At 48.6% G+C, this 23,989-nt stretch overlaps 1 protein-coding gene across 4 annotated transcripts in view; it reads right to left on the bottom strand.

Moving 5' to 3' along the window:
- Window positions 1-4,101: 4,101 nt before the first annotated feature.
- The window catches only part of LOC129830799 (rho family-interacting cell polarization regulator 2-like), a 70,919-nt gene continuing 51,031 nt past the window's right edge, over window positions 4,102-23,989 (bottom strand). For 2 of the 4 annotated variants that reach the window (XM_055893534.1, XM_055893537.1), the window contains exons 7-24: window positions 22,510-22,659; window positions 22,264-22,327; window positions 22,055-22,098; window positions 21,674-21,799; window positions 21,195-21,343; window positions 20,158-20,287; window positions 19,594-19,830; window positions 18,426-18,865; window positions 18,044-18,308; window positions 17,123-17,292; window positions 13,618-13,786; window positions 13,321-13,453; window positions 11,453-11,617; window positions 7,964-8,530; window positions 6,942-7,144; window positions 6,679-6,762; window positions 6,442-6,532; window positions 4,102-6,351 (exon numbers count right to left, since the gene is read on the bottom strand). In XM_055893534.1, coding sequence (XP_055749509.1) covers window positions 6,251-6,351; window positions 6,442-6,532; window positions 6,679-6,762; window positions 6,942-7,144; window positions 7,964-8,530; window positions 11,453-11,617; window positions 13,321-13,453; window positions 13,618-13,786; window positions 17,123-17,292; window positions 18,044-18,308; window positions 18,426-18,865; window positions 19,594-19,830; window positions 20,158-20,287; window positions 21,195-21,343; window positions 21,674-21,799; window positions 22,055-22,098; window positions 22,264-22,327; window positions 22,510-22,659 — 3,288 coding nt within the window. In that variant the 3' untranslated portion in view covers window positions 4,102-6,250. The remainder of the gene's footprint in view (window positions 6,352-6,441; window positions 6,533-6,678; window positions 6,763-6,941; window positions 7,145-7,963; window positions 8,531-11,452; window positions 11,618-13,320; window positions 13,454-13,617; window positions 13,787-17,122; window positions 17,293-18,043; window positions 18,309-18,425; window positions 18,866-19,593; window positions 19,831-20,157; window positions 20,288-21,194; window positions 21,344-21,673; window positions 21,800-22,054; window positions 22,099-22,263; window positions 22,328-22,509; window positions 22,660-23,989) is intronic. The other 2 variants (XM_055893536.1, XM_055893538.1) reach the window with 2 other exon arrangements.

Raw genomic sequence — 23,989 nt, 5'->3', positions numbered from 1 at the left:
ATTCTAGAAATGTATGCAAATGTATTAAACATTTAACTGAAATCACATTTACATAAGTATTCAGACCCTATTCAGTACTTTGTTGAAGCACCTTTGGCAGTGATTACAGCCTTGAGTATTCTTGGGTATGACGCTACAAGCTTGACACACCTGTATTTGGGGAGTTTCTCCCATTCTTCTCTGCAGATCCTCTCAAGCTCTGTCAGGTTGGATGGGGAGCGTTGCTGCATAGCTATTTTCAGGTCTCCAGAGATGTTCGATCGGGTTCAAGTCCGGGCTCTGGCTGGGCCACTCAAGGACATTCACTTGTCCTGAAGCCACTCCTGCGCTGTCTTGCCTGTGTGGTTAGGGTCTTGGTCCTGTTGGAAGGTGAACCTTCGCCCCAGTCTGAGGTCCTAAACGCTCTGGAGCAGGTTTTCATCGAGGATCTCTCTGTACTTTCCACTGTTCATCTTTGCCTCGATCCTGACTAGTTTCCCAGTCCCATGATGCTGCCACCACCATGCTTCACCGTAGGGATGGTGCCAGATTTCCTTCAGACGTGATGCTTGGCATTCAGGCCAAAGAGTTCAATCTTGGTTTCATCAGACCAGAGAATCTTTTTTCTCATGGTCTGAGTCTTTAGGTGCCTTTTGGCAAACTCAAAGTGGGCTGTCGTGTGACTTGTACTGAGGAGTGGCTTCTGTCTCGCCACTTGACCATAAATGCCTGATTTTTGGAGTGCTGCTTTTTTGATTTTTGGAGTCCTTCTCCCCCGATTACTCAGTGTGGCCGGGAGGCCAGTTCTAGGAAGAGTCTTGGTGGTTTCAAAAGTCTTACATTTAAGAATGATAGAGGCCACTGTGTTCTTGGGGACCCTCAATGCTGCAGAAATGTTTCGGTACCCTTCCCCAGATCTGTGCCTCGACAGACTCCTGTCTCGTAGCTCTAAGACCAATTCCTTCGACCTTATGGCTTGGTTTTTGCTCTGATATGCACTGTCAACTGTGGGACCTTTAATAGACAGGTGTGTGTGTGCTTTCCATATCCTATCAATTGATTTTACCATAGGTGGACTCTTATAAAGTTGTAGAAACAGCTCAAGCGTCATCAATGGAAACAGGATACACCTGAGCTCAATTTGAATATCATAGCAAAGGGTCTGAATGCTTATGTAAAGGTATTTTCTGTTTAAAAAAAAAAATACATTTGCAAAAATGTTTAACCTGTAATGGGGTTTTGTGTGTAGATTGCTGTGTGTTTGTACAGTTGAAGTCAGAAGTTTACATACACCTCAGCCAAATACATTTAAACTCAGTTTTTCACAATTCCTGACATTTAATCAGTAAAAATTCCCTGTCTTGGTCAGTTAGGATCACCACTTTATTTTAAGAATGTGAAATGTCAAAATAATAGTAGAGAATATTTATTTCAGCTTTTATTTCTTTCATCACATTCCCAGTGGGTCATAAGTTTACATACACTCAATTAGTATTTGGTAGCATTGCCTTTAAATTGTTTAACTTGGGTCAAACTTTCAGGTAGACTTCCACAAGCTTCCCACAAAGTTGGGTGAATTTTGGCCCATTCCTCCTGACAGAGCTGGTGTTACTGAGTCAGGTTTGTAGGCCTCCTTGCTCACACGCTTTTTCAGTTCTGCCCACAAATTTTCTATGGGATTGAGGTCAGGGCTTTGTGATGGCCACTCCAATACCTTGACTTTGTTGTACTTAAGCCATTTTGCCACAAACTTGGAAGTATGCTTGGGGTCAATGTCCATTTAGAAGACCCATTTGCGACCAAGCTTTAACTTCCTGACTGATGTCTTGAGATGTTGCTTCAATATATCCACATAATTTTCCTCCCTCATGATGCCATCTATTTTGTGAAGAGCACCAGTCCCTCCTGCAGCAAAGCACCCACACAACATGATGCTTCCACCCTCGTGCTTCACGTTTGGGATGGTGTTCTTTGGCTTGCAAGCCTCCCCCTTTTTCCTCCAAACATAGCGATGGTTATTATGGCCAAACAGTTCTATTTTGGTTTCATCAGACCAGAGGATATTTTTCCAAAAAGTACAATCTTTTGTCCTCAATCTTTTTGCAGTTGCAAACCGTTGTCTGGCTTTTTTATGGTGGTTTTGGAGCAGTGGCTTCTTCCTTGCTGAGCGGCCTTTCAGGTTATGTTGATATAGGACTAGTTCTACTGTGGATATAGATACTTTTGTAGTTTCCTCCAGCATCTTCACAAGGTCCTTTGCTGCTGTTCTGGGATTGATTTTCACTTTTCGCACAAGTTCGTTCATCTCTAGGAGAAAGAACGCGTCTCCTTTCTGAGCGGTATGATGGCTGCGTGGTCCCATGGTGTTTATACTTACGTACTATTGTTTGTACAGATTAACGTGGTACCTTCAGGCATTTGAAAATTGCTCCCATGGATGAACCATACTTGTGGAGGTCTACAATTCCTATGATGTCAAGCAAAGAGGCACTGAGTTTGTAGGTAGGCCTTGAAATACATCCACACCTCCAATTGACTCAAATGATGTCAATTAGCCTATCAGAAGCTTCTAATGCACAGTCAACTTAGTGTATGTAAACTTCTGACTTCGTGTGTGTATGTGTATATAAATATATATTTATGTATTAATTAGTAGAACTGTAATACAGAAGCCATCTACACTCTGTACAAGCTGGGGCTGTATAAGTGTTTATACTCAAAGAATTTGATTTTATGGAAAATTATATAAATACCAGAATTCTTTTAATATCCTTGTTAGGGTGTTTTGGTCTCTACAGCATTTTGTTTGAAGTGACTGAGGATTTGGGCATTCTGAAGCATCCTGCCATAGACCCTACCAAACCCATTGTTTCACTAACAGCGATTGTAATGGTGGCTAAATAAAGAAAACCAAGCCATATTGTAGGTCGATGTCTCAGAATCAATGGATTAATCACTTTTTGTCAATACATTTAAGTATATTTAACAAAATGTAATATTTCTAAATTAAAATATACAATCAATCAAATTATGGTAAATCAGCTTTTTAGTACTAGTGGATTGTAAAAAAGCTGCACATTTTCTAGGAAATTAATATTTTTGTTTTACAGAATATGCAAATGAACATTTTTTTTTTTGCAGAATTAAGTCTGTTTTGGTTATTTTCTGTTCCAGATGACATTATTTACATGTCTAAGGATGTTTTTAGAAGAATAGAGTTGATATTTTGCTATGCTTGTTTTTTATTCTAATAGTGTCTTTTTAATCCATGTAGTGTATGTATGTAAAATATGCGGGTTAATGTGAGTAGAATCTTTAGAGCTGTCCCTACTCACTGATACTGGTCCCTTTATGGGAAATACCATCTGCTGGTTTATATAGCCTCAATCCCTGGCTGAACACTAAAGTCTCCTAACAAGAAAAACAGTAATGGCTAGTCTAGAGCCATCAAACTCCAGCTCTGGACGTCAAAAGCCAGTTCCACTGCATTTGTTGTTCCTCTCATCAGTGACTGATTTAGACCTGGGACACCAAATGTGTGTAATTATATAATTCAGGTAGAACAGAAAGTCAGCAGGCTCTGGACCTCGAAGGGTAAGCGGTGAATACCCCTGGTCTTGAGGATGAGTGGGTTATGTTCACTTTCCCACAGCCTCTTAACATCCAGCAGTGACTAACATGTCACTCGTCACTGTCACCTTTCGACACGTTATCACCAGGTATAAACATGACTCTTGTCTCAAGATGATACACCTTTCCATTCTGTTTGTAGGTTGTCATTTATTTGACTGTCTTTGTGCTCCCTCGTCCAAAATGACAAAACCATGTACGCTTCTGGCTGCAAACCCAAACCATTCATAGCTTGGAAAACACACTGAATATTGATCTGCTTCTTGGTTTTTCATTTATTCAGTTTTGATCACAGGAAGTTGGCGGCACCTTAATTGGGGAGGACGGGTTTGAGCTAATGACTGGAGCGGAATGGGTGGAATGGTATCAAACTCATGGTTTAATGAGTTTAATGAGCCGTCCTCCCCTCAGCAGCCTCCACTGGTTTTGATACTAGGCTAAAACATTAATTAAAACATTACTCTCCAATAAATAAAACAATCGGCCAACATATTTTCATAATGCAAAAATAAACTTTATTGCCACTTTCATTGAGCAGGGGAAATGAATGTAGAATTGAGTGCAGTCAGTACTGAAGCTATGTAACATGTCCTTACTGTGTGCTTTCTGATTCACCATATGTGAAGACATAATGCAGTGTACTTACATGAAATATGATCAATGTCATAACGTTTCATTATTCTGTCTGATGACTTGGGAGTTGAATAGAAGCAACATTAATTCATCACTGGTTACTTTTAGCACAAAGAAAGATGGAGACCGCTGCATCGTGCAGAAAAAAACGATATTATTAGGGGAGTTATTGAAGTAATGAGTATCATACCCAAATACTGTAATGCTATTCACGTCATGGGAGAAACAGGCATTGTTACTCAAAATAAAGACCGTGATCAACATACACCAGGCCAAACTCAAAGCCATCTTCAGCATTAGTAACAACTTTCACACGTTTTACAGCTTTAATATACAAAAGAACATATTATTTCACATATTACCACCTAAAACACACCTTTTCGTATCGTTATGGATTTTGGTTCAGAGCGGTTGGAAGCCAATCTAATTCTGATGGTTGTTTGTAGGTGAGCCTGGGTGTAGTGGTTAAATCAAATTTATTTATATAGACCTTACATCAGCTGATATCTCAAAGTGCTGTACAGAAACCCAGTTAAAGATATCTTCAGAATACATTGACTTTTCATTTTCAGGCTTTCCTTGCGTAATGAAGTAACATTTCTTCTCTACTGTCCCATTAATTTGGGGGGGGAGGGTGGGCACGCTATCTGATTATATTCGTAAATCCTCCAAATAATATCAGCCATCCATCTTAATGTACAAATACATTTAAAAGAGTGAAAAAACCATGTATATTTCCAGTAACGTTTTTATGTAAGCAAGATCATGCCCATGTTAATGAGTTCTTTTTTTAATTAAACTTTAAAAAAAATCAAACATGAGCAAAAAAACACCAAATATACAACTTTTACATGTGAAATAGTATCTGCATGCTGCCCTCTTACTCAAAAGTAAATGAAAATTAAATAATATTAGAATCACAAATGTGATGTAAATAAATGAAGTTGAGAAAAACACTTTGTTATGCTGAAGAAGCACCGGACTCAGTAGTATAGATACAACTGGCATAGAAAGCTAGGCGGAGCGCTATAGCCTCAGTCCTTGCCGATCTGAAGCATCACGCCCTTAGACAGGCCCTTGGTTCTGCACTGTACAGTTATGGAGAAAGTGCATTCTCATGTCATACTAACTATCCCTGACTCACACTCACTCCTCGAGACCATTCGTACCTGCTTCCAATTAAATAAATCGTGATCAGATCTCACATCAGTTCCCAGCAAGCAGACGTTCAAACTGAATGTAGATCCCAGGCATGTAGAGAACTTAGAATAGTTTGAAAGGCAGTCCAAGTATGACTCTCTCTTCATGTTGTGCATGTTGGAGTGAGAACATTGCTTACTGGTAACTACTATCTAGGGATAGTATGCATGCTGATGATGACTTGCGAATGCTGCTTTTAACTACCTCCTTCCGAGCGATTTGACTGTCATTGTCAGCCTAAATGATCTTCCATGGCACCCTCTGGCAGAAAGTGTTCAAACTGTCTGTAAAATCCCTGAATCTCAACAGTAAATACCAGAAGAACAAAAGACCAAATCCATCCAGTTCAGAGTATAATGCTATTACATTTACATGTCTGCCACAGTGCAATTCCAAAAGCGCAAATAACCCTTTGTCTAATGAACATCACCTACTAAAACAAATGAATAGCAGTTATATAAGGATATCATAAATCAAACACAGCCGTGATAATAATCATGATAATCATACGTTATGATGGTGAAGATGCTCTGTCTGTGCAGTGAGAGATGGTTTAATAGTGGTGGTCAGAGAATGGACAGTTAGGATTTACACCCGTCTGTTGATAAGAATGAGACGTGGCCCTTCGATGTTTAGTTGGACTCCTCTGCGTCGATGCGGCCACTCCCCCTAGCTGTGTCCATTTAAACGCATGTCCAGTCTGCATGGCTCAAAGCACAGGCACAGCGGGTAGGGGGGTTGTTCTAGGGGGGTCGTCCCCCTCCTGTGGATGTGATGCTCCTAGGTTAAGTTAGTTAGTCCTGTGCTTTCAGAAGGCGGTGGTGACGGCGTTCCCTCGCCGCGTCCCCAGTCGTACCATCTCTCTGGGCATCGTGTCCAGCTGCTCATACGCCAGACGACCCTCCTCACCTGTATAACAGTCAATCAAATTCATCTTGCTCAAAACAGACGTTGATTGGGCTAAAATGTACAGAAGATTTTTGTCAAACTGTCACTCACCGAAAGTGAGCAGGGTTTCTATGGCAACATGGCGGAGCTCCTCGTCTGCCGAGTCACACAGTGATACCACCGCCCGGAGGCTCTCTACTGCCTGAGATGGAGAAAGAAACAGGGGGGTTTGATAACCGGTGTAATAGGAGATCCTCTCGCTTCAGAGAGACGTCATAATAAGATGCATCATATGAATATGAAGGGGAAATGTCGGTTGTATAGCTAAAAGTGAAAAGCTACACTGACCTGTAGACAGCTAAGAGCAGCACAGGCAGACCTTTGGGTTTGAACTCCAGACTCCCACAAGGCCTGTGTGTAGCAATCCACCGCCTGTAAAGACACACAGAAACACAAATGAACAAACTCAAGTTACTGCCCTGTCATAGCACCTGTCCAGTATTCTAGGCAGGCTTAGTGACCTTGACAGACAAATGGTGTTTATATTAGGGCTGGGGTTACTTTAGCCTGAGCGGGTCAGGGATCAAGCCTACTGACACACACACACTGACCTTTGACCTAAAGGGTGTGTGTGAGGAAGCGGAGGTTATGTAGGCAGCTGCAGCCTCGCTGAGCTGGGGGTCTTGGTGGGAGAGGAGGGAAGCCAGGGCCCTGAGGGTCTGCTGCCGGGGACACAGGCCGGTGTGTGAAACCTCTTCTAGTTCCTTTAGACAACGCTCTGAGTCGCCACCACTCAGGCCCTCCGCAAACACAGCTGAGGGGAGGACAAAATAATTAACTCACAGGTACTTAACAAGCTAGTTTTGTTCAGTGGACCATGTTTGGACCCCATCACATGCTGACTACGCCGGGCAAACGTGCGTCCGCCATCGCACGCATGTTGATTTTGACCATCCACACCAGACGTGATCAGGACACGGAGGTAGAAATATCAAACTCTGAACCAACTATTTTAATTTGGGGACAGGTCGAAAAACACATGAAACATTCATGGCCATTTAGCTTGCTGCTGCTAGACCATTTATCCTGGGATATAAACATTGGGTTGTTATTTTACCTGAAATACACTCTGCCCTTTTTTTCTGGATCTTTGTATAATTTTGATCCATTTTGAGTCACACAAAATGGTGTGTTCTGTACTCTTGACAATTAATCCACAGATAAAAGGGGAAACCTAGTTAGTTTCTAGTAATTGTCCCAGCGTCGTCCGGGTTAGGGGAGGGTTTGGCCGGGGTAGGCCATCATTGTAAAATAAGAATTTGTTCTTAATTGACTTGCCTAGTTAAATAAAATAATCTCTCCTCCTTCTTTTGTGGACTTTATATGGAGTTTGGCAACCAACTTTGAATGTGTATTACCATCAACTATACTGGAGTATGGACCTCAGTTCATCTTTCAATCAACCACGTGGGTATATACTCCTAAAAACCAATGAGGAGATGGGATGGGCGTGACTTGACGTGAGTCACGAGTCAAAAATTGAACCAAGTTGTATTTTAGCGCCTGGCTACGCAAACGCACGTGAGCAGTTTGGATGAAATGATTGAATAACACGTACGTCAAAATGTCTTACCTTCTCTGGCCACCTGCAATAGGTGATCCTCCATGTCCTCCACGCTGTGCTTTGAGACGTAGCTGTGGAACTGAAACACTGTGACCACGTCATGGGACAAGGCAGAAGGGGACACCACGTCCTGGGACAGGGCCGAAGGGGAGACCACGTCCTGGGACAGGGCCGAAGGGGAGACCACGTCCTGGGACAGGGCCGAAGGGGAGACCACGTCCTGGGACAGGGCCGAAGGGGAGACCACGTCCTGGGACAGGGCCGAAGGGGAGACCACGTCCTGGGACAGGGCCGAAGGGGGGAACACGTCCTGGGACAGGGCCGAAGGGGGGAACACGTCCTGGGACAGGGCCGAAGGGGAGACCACGTCCTGGGACAGGGCCGAAGGGGGGAACACGTCCTGGGACAGGGCCGAAGGGGAGACCACGTCCTGGGACAGGGCCGAAGGGGAGACCACGTCCTGGGACAGGGCCGAAGGGGGGAACACGACCTGGGACAGGGCCGAATGGGGGTGGCAGGTAGGGGAGGAGGCCAGATCACTCCTGTCCACCATCTCACTCACCACCAGCCGGATCACTGGGGAGGGAAGAGAGAGGCATCCGTGTGAGATATATACAGTGACAGGACTGAGACAGCCATGTGAGATATATACAGTGACAGGACTGAGACAGCAGTGTGAGATATATACAGTGACAGGACTGAGACAGCAGTGTGAGATATATACAGTGACAGGACTGAGACAGCAGTGTGAGATATATACAGTGACAGGACTGAGACAGCAGTGTGAGATATATACAGTACTGAGACAGCAGTGTGAGATATATACAGTGACAGGACTGAGACAGCTGTGTGAGATATATACAGTGACAGGACTGAGACAGCTGTGTGAGATATATACAGTGACAGCTGTGTGAGATATATACAGTGACAGGACTGAGACAGCTGTGTGAGATATATACAGTGACAGTAGTGTGAGATATATACAGTGACTACTGCACTACACACCATGGTGTAATTATATATACAGTGACTACTGCACTACACACCATGGTGTAATTATATATACAGTGACTACTGCACTACACACCATGGTGTAATTATATATACAGTGACTACTGCACTACACACCATGGTGTAATTATATATACAGTGACTACTGCACTACACACCATGGTGTAATTATATATACAGTGACTACTGCACTACACACCATGGTGTAATTATATATACAGTGACTACTGCACTACACACCATGGTGTAATTATATATGCAGCATTGACTAAGTCGCTTTGGATAAAAACGTCTGCTAAATGACATTATTTATATTATATAACCAATCAGACTTAATCACAAACACTCCATACTTGTCATACACTTTGTATAGAATATATAAATATATATATAGAAGTATGTGGACACCCCTTCAAATTGATGGATTCGGCTATTTCAGCCACACCTGTTGATTGATTGATTTAATTTATTAGACCATTTTTTAAATACACATATGGGTGCTCCAGCCGGTGACACCTCCACGTACAATGTAAGAAAATCATCAAGGATAACACAATGAAGCTTAAAGGTATATTTCCATTGTGGTCCTTTTGGAGGGGGGGGGGGGGGGGGGGGGGGGGTATGCAGCAAGGTTAGGAGGCAATTGTAGTGGAAACAAACAATGAGACAAAATTGTTGTTTATTTCATAAATTGAGGTAAGTAGTCCAGGTTAGTTTCCTAATAAACAACTCTGGACAGGTACATCTCTCTGGTCTCACATACCCTTAATATTTACAGCAAGCAAACCCTAATATACAGTGCATTCCCAAAAGCATTTATAGTCCTAGACTTTGACGTTTTGTTACGTTACAGCCTTATTCTAAAAATTATTATTTTTTAAACCCCCCCCCCCCCCCTCGATTTACACACAATACCCCATAATGACAAAGTGGAAACAGGTTTTCCAAAATGCTCCCCATCCAACCGGACAGAGCGACGCTCCCCATCCAACCTGACAGAGCGACTCTCCCCATCCAACCTGACAGAGCGACGCTCCCCATCCAACCTGACAGAGCGACTCTCCCCATCCAACAGGACAGAGCGACGCTCCCCATCCAACCTGACAGAGCGACTCTCCCCATCCAACCTGACAGAGCGACGCTCCCCATCCAACCTGACAGAGCGACGCTCCCCATCCAACCTGACAGAGCGACGCTCCCCATCCAACCTGACAGAGCGACTCTCCCCATCCAACCTGACAGAGCGACGCTCCCCATCCAACCGGACAGAGCGACGCTCCCCATCCAACCGGACAGAGCGACGCTCCCCATCCAACAGGACAGAGCGACGCTCCCCATCCAACCGGACAGAGCGACGCTCCCCATCCAACCGGACAGAGCGACGCTCCCGACGCTCCCCATCCAACCGGACAGAGCGACGCTCCCCATCCAAACTGACAGAGCGACGCTCCCCATCCAAACTGACAGAGCGACGCTCCCCATCCAACAGGACAGAGCGACGCTCCCCATCCAACAGGACAGAGCGACGCTCCCCATCCAACAGGACAGAGCGACGCTCCCCATCCAACCGGACAGAGCGACGCTCCCCATCCAACCGGACAGAGCGACGCTCCCCATCCAACCGGACAGAGCGACGCTCCCCATCCAACCGGACAGAGCGACTCTCCCCATCCAACCAGACAGAGCGACTCTCCCCATCCAACCAGACAGAGCGACTCTCCCCATCCAACCAGACAGAGAGACGCTCCCCATCCAACCGGACAGAGCGACGCTCCCCATCCAACCAGACAGAGAGACGCTCCCCATCCAACCAGACAGAGCGACGCTCCCCATCCAACCGGACAGAGCGACGCTCCCCATCCAACCGGACAGAGCGACTCTCCCCATCCAACCAGACAGAGAGACGCTCCCCATCCAACCGGACAGAGCGACGCTCCCCATCCAACCAGACAGAGAGACGCTCCCCATCCAACCGGACAGAGCGACGCTCCCCATCCAACCAGAGAGACGCTCCCCATCCAACCAGACAGAGCGACGCTCCCCATCCAACCAGACAGAGAGACGCTCCCCATCCAACCGGACAGAGCGACGCTCCCCATCCAACCAGAGAGACGCTCCCCATCCAACCAGACAGAGCGACGCTCCCCATCCAACCGGACAGAGCTTGTTCTCGCTTTCTCATTCAGGGGTATTGAGTATGGGTTGATGATGAAAAAATATCTAAGCAATATTTTAGAATAAAGCTGTAACGTAACAAAATGTGGAGAAAGTCAAGGGGTCTGAATACTTTCCTAATGCACTGTATAAAAAAAAAAAATCACAATATGATACTCAATTGGCGTACTAAAATGGAAAAAGGAATGAATAGATCATTTCAGTTTTCACATAGAAATAAGCTGCATTTGCATAGTACTGTATGTTGGACACACATAGTTAAACACATTACAGTAGTTATACATTTTAAGACATATAAAGAAAAGTGCCTACCTGTGTCAGCTGCGGTGTGTGGGTGTCTCTCCTGCAGTGGGCCAGTGTAGCAGTGGTGCATGTGTTTGAGCACCCGGTCCAGCGTAGCGTGGAACAGTGCACCAGAACCACTCCACTCCGACCACAGAGCCATCCGAGCAGGCCGCTCCGCCAGCCCAGGGAGCACTGAGAGAGAGAGAGAGAGGACACTATTATTAGGTTATAGATAAATGTGTAAGTCAGAAAGACGAAAACACAAGTCCCCTCAAGTCCCACTCCTCCTGTGGGACTCCCGAGTGGCGCAGTGGTCTAAGGCTGTGCCACTAGAGATCCTGGTTCGAGTCCAGGCTCTGTTGCAGCCGGCTGCCACTAAGAGACCCATGGGGCGGCGCACAATTGGCCCAGCGTCGTCCGGGTTAGGGGAGGGTTTGGCCGGCAGGGATTTCCTTGTCCCATCGCACACTAGCGACGCCTGTGGCGGGCCGGGCGCAGTGCATGCTGACACAGTGTTTCTTCTGACACATTGGTGCGGATGGCTTTCGGGTTAAGTGGGCATTATGTCAAGAAGCAAGTGCGGCTTGGTTGGGTTGTGTTTCGGAGGACGCATGGCTCTCGACCTCCATACGGGAGTTGCAACGATGAGACAAGACTGTAACTACCAATTGGATACCACGAAAAAGGGGTAAAAAAAAAAAGTCTCACTGCTCCCATGACTCTGTCCCCTGCTCCCATGACTCTGTCCCCTGCTCCCTTGACTCTGTCCCCTGCTCCCTTGACTCTGTCCCCTGCTCCCTTGACTCTGTCCCCTGCTCCCTTGACTCTGTCCCCTGCTCCCTTGACTCTGTCCCCTGCTCCCTTGACTCTGTCCCCTGCTCCCTTGACTCTGTCCCCTGCTCCCTTGACTCTGTCCCCTGCTCCCTTGACTCTGTCCCCTGCTCCCTTGACTCTGTCCCCTGCTCCCTTGACTCTGTCCCCTGCTCCCTTGACTCTGTCCCCTGCTCCCTTGACTCTGTCCCCTGCTCCCATGACTCTGTCCCCTGCTCCCATGACTCTGTCCCCTGCTCCCTTGACTCTGTCCCCTGCTCCCTTGACTCTGTCCCCTGCTCCCATGCTTCTGTCCCCTGCTCCCATGCTTCTGTCCCCTGCTCCCATGACTCTGTCCCCTGCTCCCTTGACTCTGTCCCCTGCTCCCATGCCTCTGTCCCCTGCTCCTTGACTCTGTCCCCTGCTCCTTGACTCTGTCCCCTGCTCCCTTGACTCTGTCCCCTGCTCCCTTGACTCTGTCCCCTGCTCCCTTGACTCTGTCCCCTGCTCCCTTGACTCTGTCCCCTGCTCCCTTGACTCTGTCCCCTGCTCCCATGCCTCTGTCCCCTGCTCCCATGCCTCTGTCCCCTGCTCCCATGCCTCTGTCCCCTGCTCCCATGCCTCTGTCCCCTGACTCTGTCCCCTGCTCCCCTGACTCTGTCCCCTGCTCCCCTGACTCTGTCCCCTGCTCCCCTGACTCTGTCCCCTGCTCCCATGACTCTGTCCCCTGCTCCCATGACTCTGTCCCCTGCTCCCATGACTCTGTCCCCTGCTCCCATGACTCTGTCCCCTGCTCCCATGACTCTGTCCCCTGCTCCCATGACTCTGTCCCCTGCTCCCATGACTCTGTCCCCTGCTCCCATGACTCTGTCCCCTGCTCCCATGACTCTGTCCCCTGCTCCCATGACTCTGTCCCCTGCTCCCATGACTCTGTCCCCTGCTCCCATGACTCTGTCCCCTGCTCCCATGACTCTGTCCCCTGCTCCCATGACTCTGTCCCCTGCTCCCATGACTCTGTCCCCTGCTCCTTGACTCTGTCCCCTGCTCCCATGACTTTGTCCCCTGCTCCAGGGTAGACTACTCACCGTCAGCAGCAGAGGTGATGCTCCCCAGGCGTTCTGTGCTGATCTCTCCCAGTTCCTCTAACAGCTGAGTCTGAGCTGAGAGCTTCTGGAGCTGGGCTCGACGCTGCCAAGGGCTCCCTCCACTGGACAGGAGCTGTCATTACACACAGACACAATAAATGATAGGAGAGCTTCCACCCCGCGCTATTAGATCGATGCAAATTACGTTTTACTATAACCGCTCCATAATTAGTTTTCAGTCTGTTAAGATTGTTATCGATTAGAAATGTTTGAAATGACTGGAACACGTTAATTCACCTGGATGAGATGGTCGCAGTACTGCAGGTGAATGACGATGGCCACGTCCAGGTTCTCGTTGCCGGTGGTGAGAGGCAGGGGGCTGCCGGCCACACTGTTGCCCACCCCGGTGTCCTCCGTCAGAGCTTCACTCAGGTGACCCCTGGCCTCTGGGTGCGGGCCTCCAGGTCTGTTAAGACAGACAGGAGATACACACAGTCACCAGAAGGACGCAGTAGAGTATAGAAGTATAGAAGTGCACTACAATCACTACTAAAGCCATTAGAATATAACAGTATGTGAATCAGCATGATATGGGATGCTAGAGTTAAATGCAGTACGAATCCATTAATTTAAAGCTACAATATGTAATTCTTTGGGGCGACCTGACCAAATTCACATAGATCTGTCATTCTCATTGGAAGCAAGTCTAAGAAGCGGTAGATATGTTCTATGTATGCTATTTCTAAGCTTCCAGTTCTTAAGTTTCGTTTTTGCGTCTTTTACTTTCGGGTTTGTACACCAACTTCAAACAGATGAAAATACAGGGGGAGAGACAGGGGGAGAGAGACAGATAGAGTGGGAGAGAGACAGATAGAGGGGGAGAGAGACAGATAGAGGGGGAGAGAGACAGATGGGAGGGGGGAGAGAGACAGATGGAAGGGGGGAGAGAGACAGATGGAAGGGGGGAGATGGGAGAGAGACAGATGGAGGGGGAGAGAGAGACAGATGGGAGGGGGGAGATGGGAGAGAGGGAGAGACACGTGGGAGAGAGAGGGAGAGAGGGAGAGACAGATGGGAGAGAGACAGATGGGAGAGAGGGAGAGAGACAGATGGGAGAGAGACAGATGGGAGAGAGGGAGAGACAGATGGGAGAGAGGGAGAGACACGTGGGAGAGAGAGGGAGAGAGGGAGAGACAGATGGGAGAGAGACAGATGGGAGGGGGGAGAGACAGACGGGAGAGGGGGACAGAGACAGATGGGAGGGGGGAGAGAGACAGATGGGAGGGGGAGAGAGACAGATGGGAGAGAGGGAAAGACACATGGGAGAGAGGGGGAGAGACACATGGGAGAGAGGGAGAGAGACACATGAGAGAGAGGGAGAGACAGATGGGAGAGAGACAGGTGGGAGAGAGACAGATGGGAGAGAGACAGATGGGAGAGAGACAGATGGGAGGGGGGAGAGAGACAGATGGGAGAGAGGGAGAGACAGATGGGAGAGAGGGAGAGACAGATGGGAGAGAGGGAGAGACAGATGGGAGAGAGGGAGAGACAGATGGGAGAGAGGGAGAGACAGATGGGAGAGGGGGACAGAGACAGATGGGAGAGGGGGACAGAGACAGATGGGAGGGGGGAGAGACAGATGGGAGAGGGGGAGAGAGACAGATGGGAGGGGGGAGAGAGACAGATGGGAGGGGGGAGAGACAGATGGGAGAGGGGGAGAGAGACAGATGGGAGGGGGGAGAGAGACAGATGGGAGGGGGGAGAGAGACAGATGGGAGGGGGAGAGAGACAGATGGGAGGGGGGAGAGAGACAGATGGGAGGGGGAGAGAGACAGATGGGAGAGAGACAGATGGGAGGGGGGAGAGACAGACGGGAGAGAGACAGATGGGAGGGGGGAGAGAGACAGATGGGAGGGGGAGAGAGACAGAGGGGAGAGAGACAGATGGGAGGGGGGAGAGACAGATGGGAGAGAGACAGATGGGAGGGGGGAGAGACAGACGGGAGAGGGGAGAGAGACAGATGGGAGGGGGGAGAGAGACAGATGGGAGGGGGAGAGAGACAGATGGGAGAGAGGGAAAGACACATGGGAGAGAGGGGGAGAGACACATGGGAGAGAGGGAGAGAGACACATGAGAGAGAGGGAAAGACACATGGGAGAGAGGGAGAGAGACAGGGAGGGAGACAGATAGAGGGGGAGAGAGACAGATAGAAGGGGAGAGAGACAGATAGAGGGGGAGAGAGACAGGTAGGGGGAGAGAGAGAGAGACAGGTAGGGGGAGAGAGAGAGAGACAGGTAGGGGGAGAGAGAGAGAGACAGATAGAGGGGGAGAGAGACAGATAGAGGGGGAGAGAGACAGATAGAGGGGGAGAGAGACAGATAGAGGGGGAGAGAGACAGATAGAGGGGGAGAGAGACAGATAGAGGGGGAGAGAGACAGATAGAGGGGGAGAGAGACAGATAGAGGGGGAGAGAGACAGGTAGGGGGAGAGAGAGATAGACAGATTGAAGGGGAGAGAGAGACAGAGAGGGGGAGAGAGAGACTGATAAAGGGGGGGAGAGAGACAGATGGGAGGGGGGCAGATGGGAGAGATGGAGCGATACAGATGGGAGAGAGACAAATGGGAGGGGGAGAGAGAGATGGGATAGAGGGAGAGAGACAGATGGGAGGGGGGGATAGAGACAGTTGGGAGAGAGGGAGAGAGACAGATGGGAGAGAGACAGATGGGAGCGAAACAAATAGAGGGGAGAGAGACAGATAGAGGGGGAGAGAGACAGGTGTGGGGAGAGAGACAGATAGGGGGAGAGAGAGGGGGAGAGAGAGAGGTGGGGGGAGCGAGAGGGGGAGAGAGAGAGAGGTAGGGGGAGCGAGGGAGACAGATAGAGGGGGGAGAGAGACACAAATAGAGGGGGAGAGAGAGAGACAGAGAGAGGGGGAGAGACACAGATAGATGGGGGAGACACAGATAGATGGGGGGAGACGGATGGGGGGGAGACAGATGGGAGAGAGGGAGCGAGACAGATGGGAGGGCGGAGAAAGACAGATGGGAGGGAGAGAGACAGATGGGAGAGGGGGAGAGAGACAGATGGGAGAGAGACAGATGGGAGACAGCTGAGAGCGAAACAAATAGAGGGGAGAGAAACAAATAGAGAGGGAGAGAGACATGTAGAGGGGGAGAGAGACATGTAGAGGGGGAGAGAGACATGTAGAGGGGGAGAGAGACATGTAGAGGGGGAGAGAGACATGTAGAGGGGGAGAGAGAGGGGGGGGCTAGAGGGGGAGAGAGAGAGACAGATAGAGGGGGAGAGAGAGAGACAGATAGAGGGGGGAGAGAGAGAGACAGATAGAGGGGGAGAGAGAGCGAGAGAGACAGATAGAGGGGGAGAGAGAGAGACAGATAGAGGGGGATAGAGAGAGACAGATAGAGGGGGATAGAGAGAGACAGATAGAGGAGGGAGAAAGAGAGACAGAGGGGAGAGAGAGAGAGACAGATAGAGGGGGGAGAGAGAGAGAGACAGATAGAGGGGGGAGAGAGAGAGAGACAGATAGAGGGGGAGGGGGGGACAGATAGAGGGGAGAAAAACAGCCTGGGTTAGTTCTACACACATACAAAGGCCCAGTAGAATCTCATTGGCCGTGGAGGGACAGTGGGGTTAGCAGACAGAGGTTAGAGGCAGATGGAAGGAGACAGGCAGGGTCACCACCACCATCTCCCAGGCAGGGACAGAGGGGTAGTAGACTAGCGAGAGGACAGGGGAGGGGACTTGCCCTCCCCCTCCTCACGTCCCTCCCTCCTGACTCACCCGATGCTCTCCGCCTCCATGTCAAAGAACACGGAGCGCTGGAGGGCGTGGTCATCCCCCGTGTCATCGTCGTCAAAGTCAGAGGTGTTGAGGAAGTCGAAGCTCTCCAGGGCGCTCTCAACCATCAGGCTGAGGCTGGACGACCTGCTCCGGTGGCCCGGGAGACGGCACTGAGGGAGAGATCAGACCCTGAAAAACCCTGCAGGGTGTGGCTTGTCTGCTAATGCCAGACTAGGTTGTCCTACTACTGAGGGAGAGACGACCTGCAGCCATAGGGGATTCAACTGGATGTCAAGGCTACAGTCACAATAAAACTTTTGTACATAAACAACTATCATAAACTACCGCTCTTACAAATTTGTCAGCAGATAATACATTTTCATAAAGGTCAACAGAAACAATGTAGCCTCAGCTTGAATTTAAGGTAGCGTAGTGGTTAAGAGCATTGGGCCAGTAACTGAAAGGTCGCTGGTTTGAATCCCCAAGCCGAGTAGGTGAAAAATCTGTCGATGTGCCCATGAGCAAGGCACTTACCCCTAAATGCTCCTGTTAGTCGCTCTGGATAAGAGCTTAACAGGAGCGTAAAATGTAACAGGTAACGCACCGGGGTTGGGGTCAAATCTGTCTGAAGTCAATTCAGGATTTGAAATTATTATTATTTTTTAAATACAAATGTTTAACTTTGGTGTAAACTAAAGGTGTGTTTAGAATTATTTCTGTTGTATTAATGCTATTTAATCTCTCCTCAGACTAATATTATTCTGTTTGTCCTGTGGGTACCTTTGCCACTGTTCCACCCCTTGTGTATTGCGCTGTCATGGTGTATTTGTTAAATTAAATGTCAAATTCAGCTAATATTGCATTGACCCCCCAACCCTGTGATGCACACACAGTTGCTTGAGGAGAAAGTACAGGCCTCACCTTGAGTAGGTCCTCCAGGCGCATCACTTCCTGTTCCAGGTCCTGTAGCTCTCTACAGCGTTGTCCCAGTGACTCTAGCCTCAGTAGCAGACTCTGCAGGGTTTCTTCCAGGCTGCTCTCCAGGAAGGCCCTGCTCCCCTCCCCAGCCCAGCTCAGAACCCCCGCCTCGGGCAGAATGTCAGACGATGTCAGCCTCCTCACCAGTTGCCTGGTCAAACTGCCTGGTTCTTCAGTGTCAAGTTCTACGGGCTTCAGCAGCTCCGAGCTGACAATAGAATACAATTTAATAGAATACGTTACAATACAACACAATTTCATTGTCCCTCAAGGGGAGATTCGTTTGGCCTCTGCGTATCATAAAGACAAAACATCCATCTATTACCTGTCATCTTCATCTCCATCGCTGTCTGGCCCAGCGTGGTCTGGAAACACACCCCCGGGAGAGACCGCAGATAACTGCCTCTCTGAGCAGAGAGAGACGGATCCTCCGTTAGACTGGGACTCCGCCCTCTCCCACTCTGACTCCGCCTCCTCACTGACCAGGCTGGTACTCACGCTGCCGCTGCTACCGCGACTCTCCTCTTCCTCCTCACCTTCCTCTGCCTCTTCCACTACGTCTGCATGTATTCGAACGGTGACTTCAACGTTGGGGATTTGGGGCTGGGGGCAGGTCTCAGGGGGCGTTATGGTGATTTCGGGGTTGGACTGGCCGGGGGCGAGGCTGGGGGAGGAGACTGAAGTATCGGAGAAGGTGAAGGAGAGGCGCTTGCACTCGGCGTTACCACACCCACCGTTCTCAAAGACGTCATCAGGGAGGGTGGACTGGAGAGAGGCAGAGAGAGAGAGAGAGAGAGGGAGACAGGGAGAGAGGGAGAGAAAGAAGAGCATCACAGTAAACTCCTCTTTTCTACTTCTACTGTTCTACACAAGCCAATCCATACTAACAATAAGCAGGCACACAGACAGCATGCTAACAATAAACAGCCACACAGACAGCATGCTAACAATAAACAGCCACACAGACAGCATGCTAACAATAAACAGCCACACAGACAGCATGCTAACAATAAACAGCCACACAGACAGCATGCTAACAATAAGCAGCCACACAGACAGCATGCTAACAATAAACAGGCACACAGACAGCATGCTAACAATAAACAGCCACACAGACAGCATGCTAACAATAAACAGCCACACAGACAGCATGCTAACAATAAACAGCCACACAGACAGCATGCTAACAATAAGCAGCCACACAGACAGAATGCTAACAATAAGCAGGCACACAGACAGCAAGCTAACAATAAACAGCCACACAGACAGCATGCTAACAATAAGCAGGCACAGCCACACAGACAGCATGCTAACAATAAACAGGCACACAGACAGCATGCTAACAATAAACAGCCACACAGACAGCATGCTAACAATAAACAGCCACACAGACAGCATGCTAACAATAAGCAGCCACACAGACAGAATGCTAACAATAAGCAGGCACAGCCACACAGACAGGGGGAATTGGGGCTAGCCCTAACCTAGCACACCTCAGTCACATAACCCTCCAGGCTGGACTTGGGCCTGGGGCGGAGGGAGACCAGGTCGCCAAACGAGCGACTGCGTCTCAGCTTCTCTAACAGGGAGTTCCTCAGACCGTGGAGGAAGGACAGGCGATGCTGGGTCGGGGACAGGCGATGCTGGGTCGGGGACAGGCGATGCTGGGTCGGGCAGGGACGATGCTGGGTCGGGGACAGGCGATGCTGGGTCGGGGAGGGGTGCCACTTCTTTACCACACACAAAGGGAGCAGGGGAGGGAGGGTCCGGAGGAGAAATGGGTGAGTGGTGGGGGGGAGGGATGGGTGAGTTAGGGTTAGTTAGCCTTAGCCATTGCACTGCATTCATAGACAGACACAAGCTGTTGGTTTCACAATCCAGTCAACACCAAGGGCAGTGTTAGTGGGACAGTGCAACGAGGAATCCTGTGTTGTGAGTGAGCAGTATGCTGCGTTATAAGACAGCAATGGGACTAGGAGTCATAGATCCTTAGATCCATACACCCACTCCCCTCCCCTATCCCACTCCAGGGAGAAGAGGCTCTGTGTGGGACTCACAAATAAGGACTGGTCCTGGAAGGTGGGTGTCTCTGGCGTGCCCTGGCTGTAGACAGACACCCGTCTCTGTAGGGCGGTGGCCTTGCTCACGTTCCCTGAAGACAGGGTCAGGTCTTCCACATCGAACGGACTGCATGGGGGGAGAGCAGAGAGACAGTCAGAAGGAGAAAGAGTCCATTAGAAAACTATAAACTACTAGGTGAATGCAGCTGTAACACTGGAGCAGACACCCAGGTTCTCCAGAAGAGGGCAGCGTTACAGTATAACTTCATCACTTAGTCAACATTAAGATGTAACTAACCACCCTAGTAGCATGCATGGTGTAGTTAATACAACGGGTGGGTCTAAATCCTGAATGCTGATTGGTTAAAAGCGCATTCCAGCCAGTGTCTATTCCACAAGTTACCACCAATCTATAACATTAAACAGCACATTCACTCTGTTCCATCTGACTGTACAATCCACTGTCTCATCAGCCCAGGTAGAGAAGTTATAAACTTGATCTTCACTAGAAAAATCCTCCTGACATTCTCTTTATTTTAGACTAACATTTAGTTTAACAGCAGAGATTTGTGTAAACCTTACTGTCTGTTTCTCTACGTCCTAAAGAATGCTTTGTTTCGGCTACAAAAACAATAGTTTTGAAGTTGGTGTTGATGTTTTTCTGCTCCTTGAACACCACCAATAACTTTAACCTCCTGTGATTCAGATTCAACAGTCACTAGTCGCACCTTAAAAACATGTACACCACTCAAATAGACATTTAATTAAGTCCACTTACAACAGGGGACCCCAAACATTTTTCTTTCAGTGAAGGGGTCATAATATTTTGTAGCTTAAAAAGGTCAAAACATTTTTTGCCACATTTGTAGGTAGAAAACAGAGTTTCTGTTTATTACAACCCATCTAGCGGCTACCAGAGGTTACCGACGTAACCCCGGTTCTATGAACCAAACGAGAGTTTCTCACAACCCCATTTTCAAATCAGGCGACCCCACATGGGGTCATGACCCCTATTTTAGGAAACGCTGACTTACAACCATGTGACCTCCAGGTTGAGTTTGATGGTTCCCAGGTCATTAACGTCTACAGCCACCACCTGAGGCATGGCCGTGAACAGATCCTTGGTCTCACAGATCACACTGCCCACCAGGATGTGAGTGGCCAGGCCCTTCAGCTCCGTCACCTGATTGGACCACAGACAGCAAGTTAGAGCTGATTGGACCAGAGACAGGAAGTTAGAGGTCAGATCACACTGCCCACCAGGATGTGTGGCTAGACCCTTCAGCTCTGTCACCTGATTGGAACAAAGACAGATAGTTGGGACCAGGGGTCAAAGGTAATTTGGCTTCAGAACCTTTGGAGGACTGTGGTTTGCCCTCAGAAAGGGTTTGATAGGGGCAGCATTCAAAATGAAATAAATTACAGACGCATGTCAGATCCCCGCCCGCCTGGATAGGTATTTAACATATCAGCTAACCAACCGCATCATATGATATAACATTCTCATGCGTACCTTGATGTTGATGAGGTCTGTGATGAGGGGCATGAAGACAATCTCCTCTCCGTCCCAACTCTGTCTGGAGTTCACCTCTATCTTCCCCTTCAGCTTCCAGCGCTGACGCCCATACCGCATAAAGATCTGACGGAGGGATGAAGGGAGAGAAACAGAGAGAGATGGAAGGAGGGTGGAGAGGGAGAAAGGAAGAGAGAGAGAGAAAGGGGGGGAGAAAGAGAGCAGTTAGAGATAGATGCAAGGCCAAGGAGACAGAAGTCAAGAGCCATGAAACAGTTGTTTTTATGTATTCATAATTGCCATTTTGGAGCCAGTCTGCAGATTGGGAAAGATACAGTTGTCTACTTCTGATGTAGAGAGGACCTCATTCATATAACTCACCTCATACTGGTCTCCTGGACAAAGACGAGCAAAGCCAGCTAGACCTGAAGTGAGAGAGGGATGGAGAGAGAAAGAGAAGGGGGAAACAGAGAGAGAGTGAAAGAGAGATGAAGATATACTTGTGTAAAATCGATCATTGCTTGTTTGTCTCCAGTTTTCCCTACGAGATACCTCTACTCTACCGGCTGTCCCACTGGCCTCAGTCTTACCTTTCATTTTGATATGGAACTCCCCCAGCATGTTCTCCAGCTCCCCCTCTAACGTGCTCATATTCTGGGGAGGAAGGGAGAATGATCAGCCCAAAAACAAAGAACAACAGGAGACAAACCAAACCCATTCATCAAACGTTGACATCAGGCACCAGAACTGTGTTAGATCTCAGTGGGTGATCGTATGGTGCCGGTGAATGGGCTGATGATTACACAGTATAGTTGTGTGTGTGCGTGGATTCACACCTCTGTGTACTCCTTGTATCTGCGGTTGACCTCTGACATGCTCTCTCTGGTGGCCTTGGTGGAGGGAGATGCAGAGAAGGCCTGCTTCATCTTACTGGCTCCCTCCCTCAGCCTGCGCTGGATACAGAATGCCTCATACAGCTCATCCACCTGCAGGGGACACAGAGGGTCATAGTTCAAATCTATACACCGTAGCATAGAGAGGGTTACACACTTAGACATGTAGAAAGTACAGAGAGCAGAGGGTTATAGCCTTAAAATACACAACAAAGAGAGGGTTACAGATTTATAACCTATATTAAAGTATGCCTTTCACAAACACACATACTCGGCATGTTCTGTACCGATCGTGCAATAACGGTCTGGGAAGCTTGTGATGTTCCATTCAGGGTAAACTGAAGCCCTGGGCCTGAAATAAGCTTGTGATGCTCCATTCAGGGTAAACAGAAGCCTTGGGCCTGAAACAAGCTTGTGATGTTCCATTCAGGGTAAACAGAAGCCCGGGGCCTGAAACAAGCTTGTGATGCTCCATTCAGCGTAAACAGAAGCCCTGGGCCTGAAACAAGCTTGTGATGTTCCATTCAGGGTAAACAGAAGCCCTGGGCCTGAAACAAGCTTGTGATGTTCCATTCAGGGTAAACAGAGGCCCTGGGCCTGAAACAAGCTTGTGATGTTCCATTCAGGGTAAACAGAGGCCCTGGGCCTGAAACAAGCTTGTGATGTTCCATTCAGGGTAAACAGAGGCCCTGGGCCTGAAACAAGCTTGTGATGTTCCATTCAGGGTAAACAGAGGCCCTGGGCCTGAAACAAGCTTGTGATGTTCCATTCAGCGTAAACAGAAGCCCTGGGCCTGAAACAAGCTTGTGATGTTCCATTCATGGTAAACAGAGGCCCTGGGCCTGAAACAAGCTTGTGATGTTCCATTTAGCGTAAACAGAAGCCCTGGGCCTGAAACAAGCTTGTGATGTTCCATTCAGGGTAAACAGAAGCCCTGGGCTTGAAACAAGCTTGTGATGTTCCATTCAGCGTAAACAGAAGCCCTGGGCCTGAAACAAGCTTGTGATGTTCCATTCATGGTAAACAGAGGCCCTGGGCCTGAAACAAGCTTGTGATGTTCCATTCAGCGTAAACAGAAGCCCTGGGCCTGAAACAAGCTTGTGATGTTCCATTCATGGTAAACAGAGGCCCTGGGCCTGAAACAAGCTTGTGATGTTCCATTCAGCGTAAACAGAAGCCCTGGGCCTGAAACAAGGTTGTGATGTTCCATTCATGGTAAACAGAGGCCCTGGGCCTGAAACAAGCTTGTGATGTTCCATTCAGCGTAAACAGAAGCCCTGGGCCTGAAACAAGCTTGTGATGTTCCATTCAGGGTAAACAGAAGCCCTGGGCTTGAAACAAGCTTGTGATGTTCCATTCAGCGTAAACAGAAGCCCTGGGCCTGAAACAAGCTTGTGATGTTCCATTCAGCGTAAACAGAAGC

The sequence above is a fragment of the Salvelinus fontinalis genome, chromosome 32 (assembly GCF_029448725.1).
Source record: "Salvelinus fontinalis isolate EN_2023a chromosome 32, ASM2944872v1, whole genome shotgun sequence".
NCBI classification, from domain to species: Eukaryota; Metazoa; Chordata; class Actinopteri; order Salmoniformes; family Salmonidae; genus Salvelinus; species Salvelinus fontinalis.
This window is presented reverse-complemented; position numbering and strand designations above follow the sequence as displayed.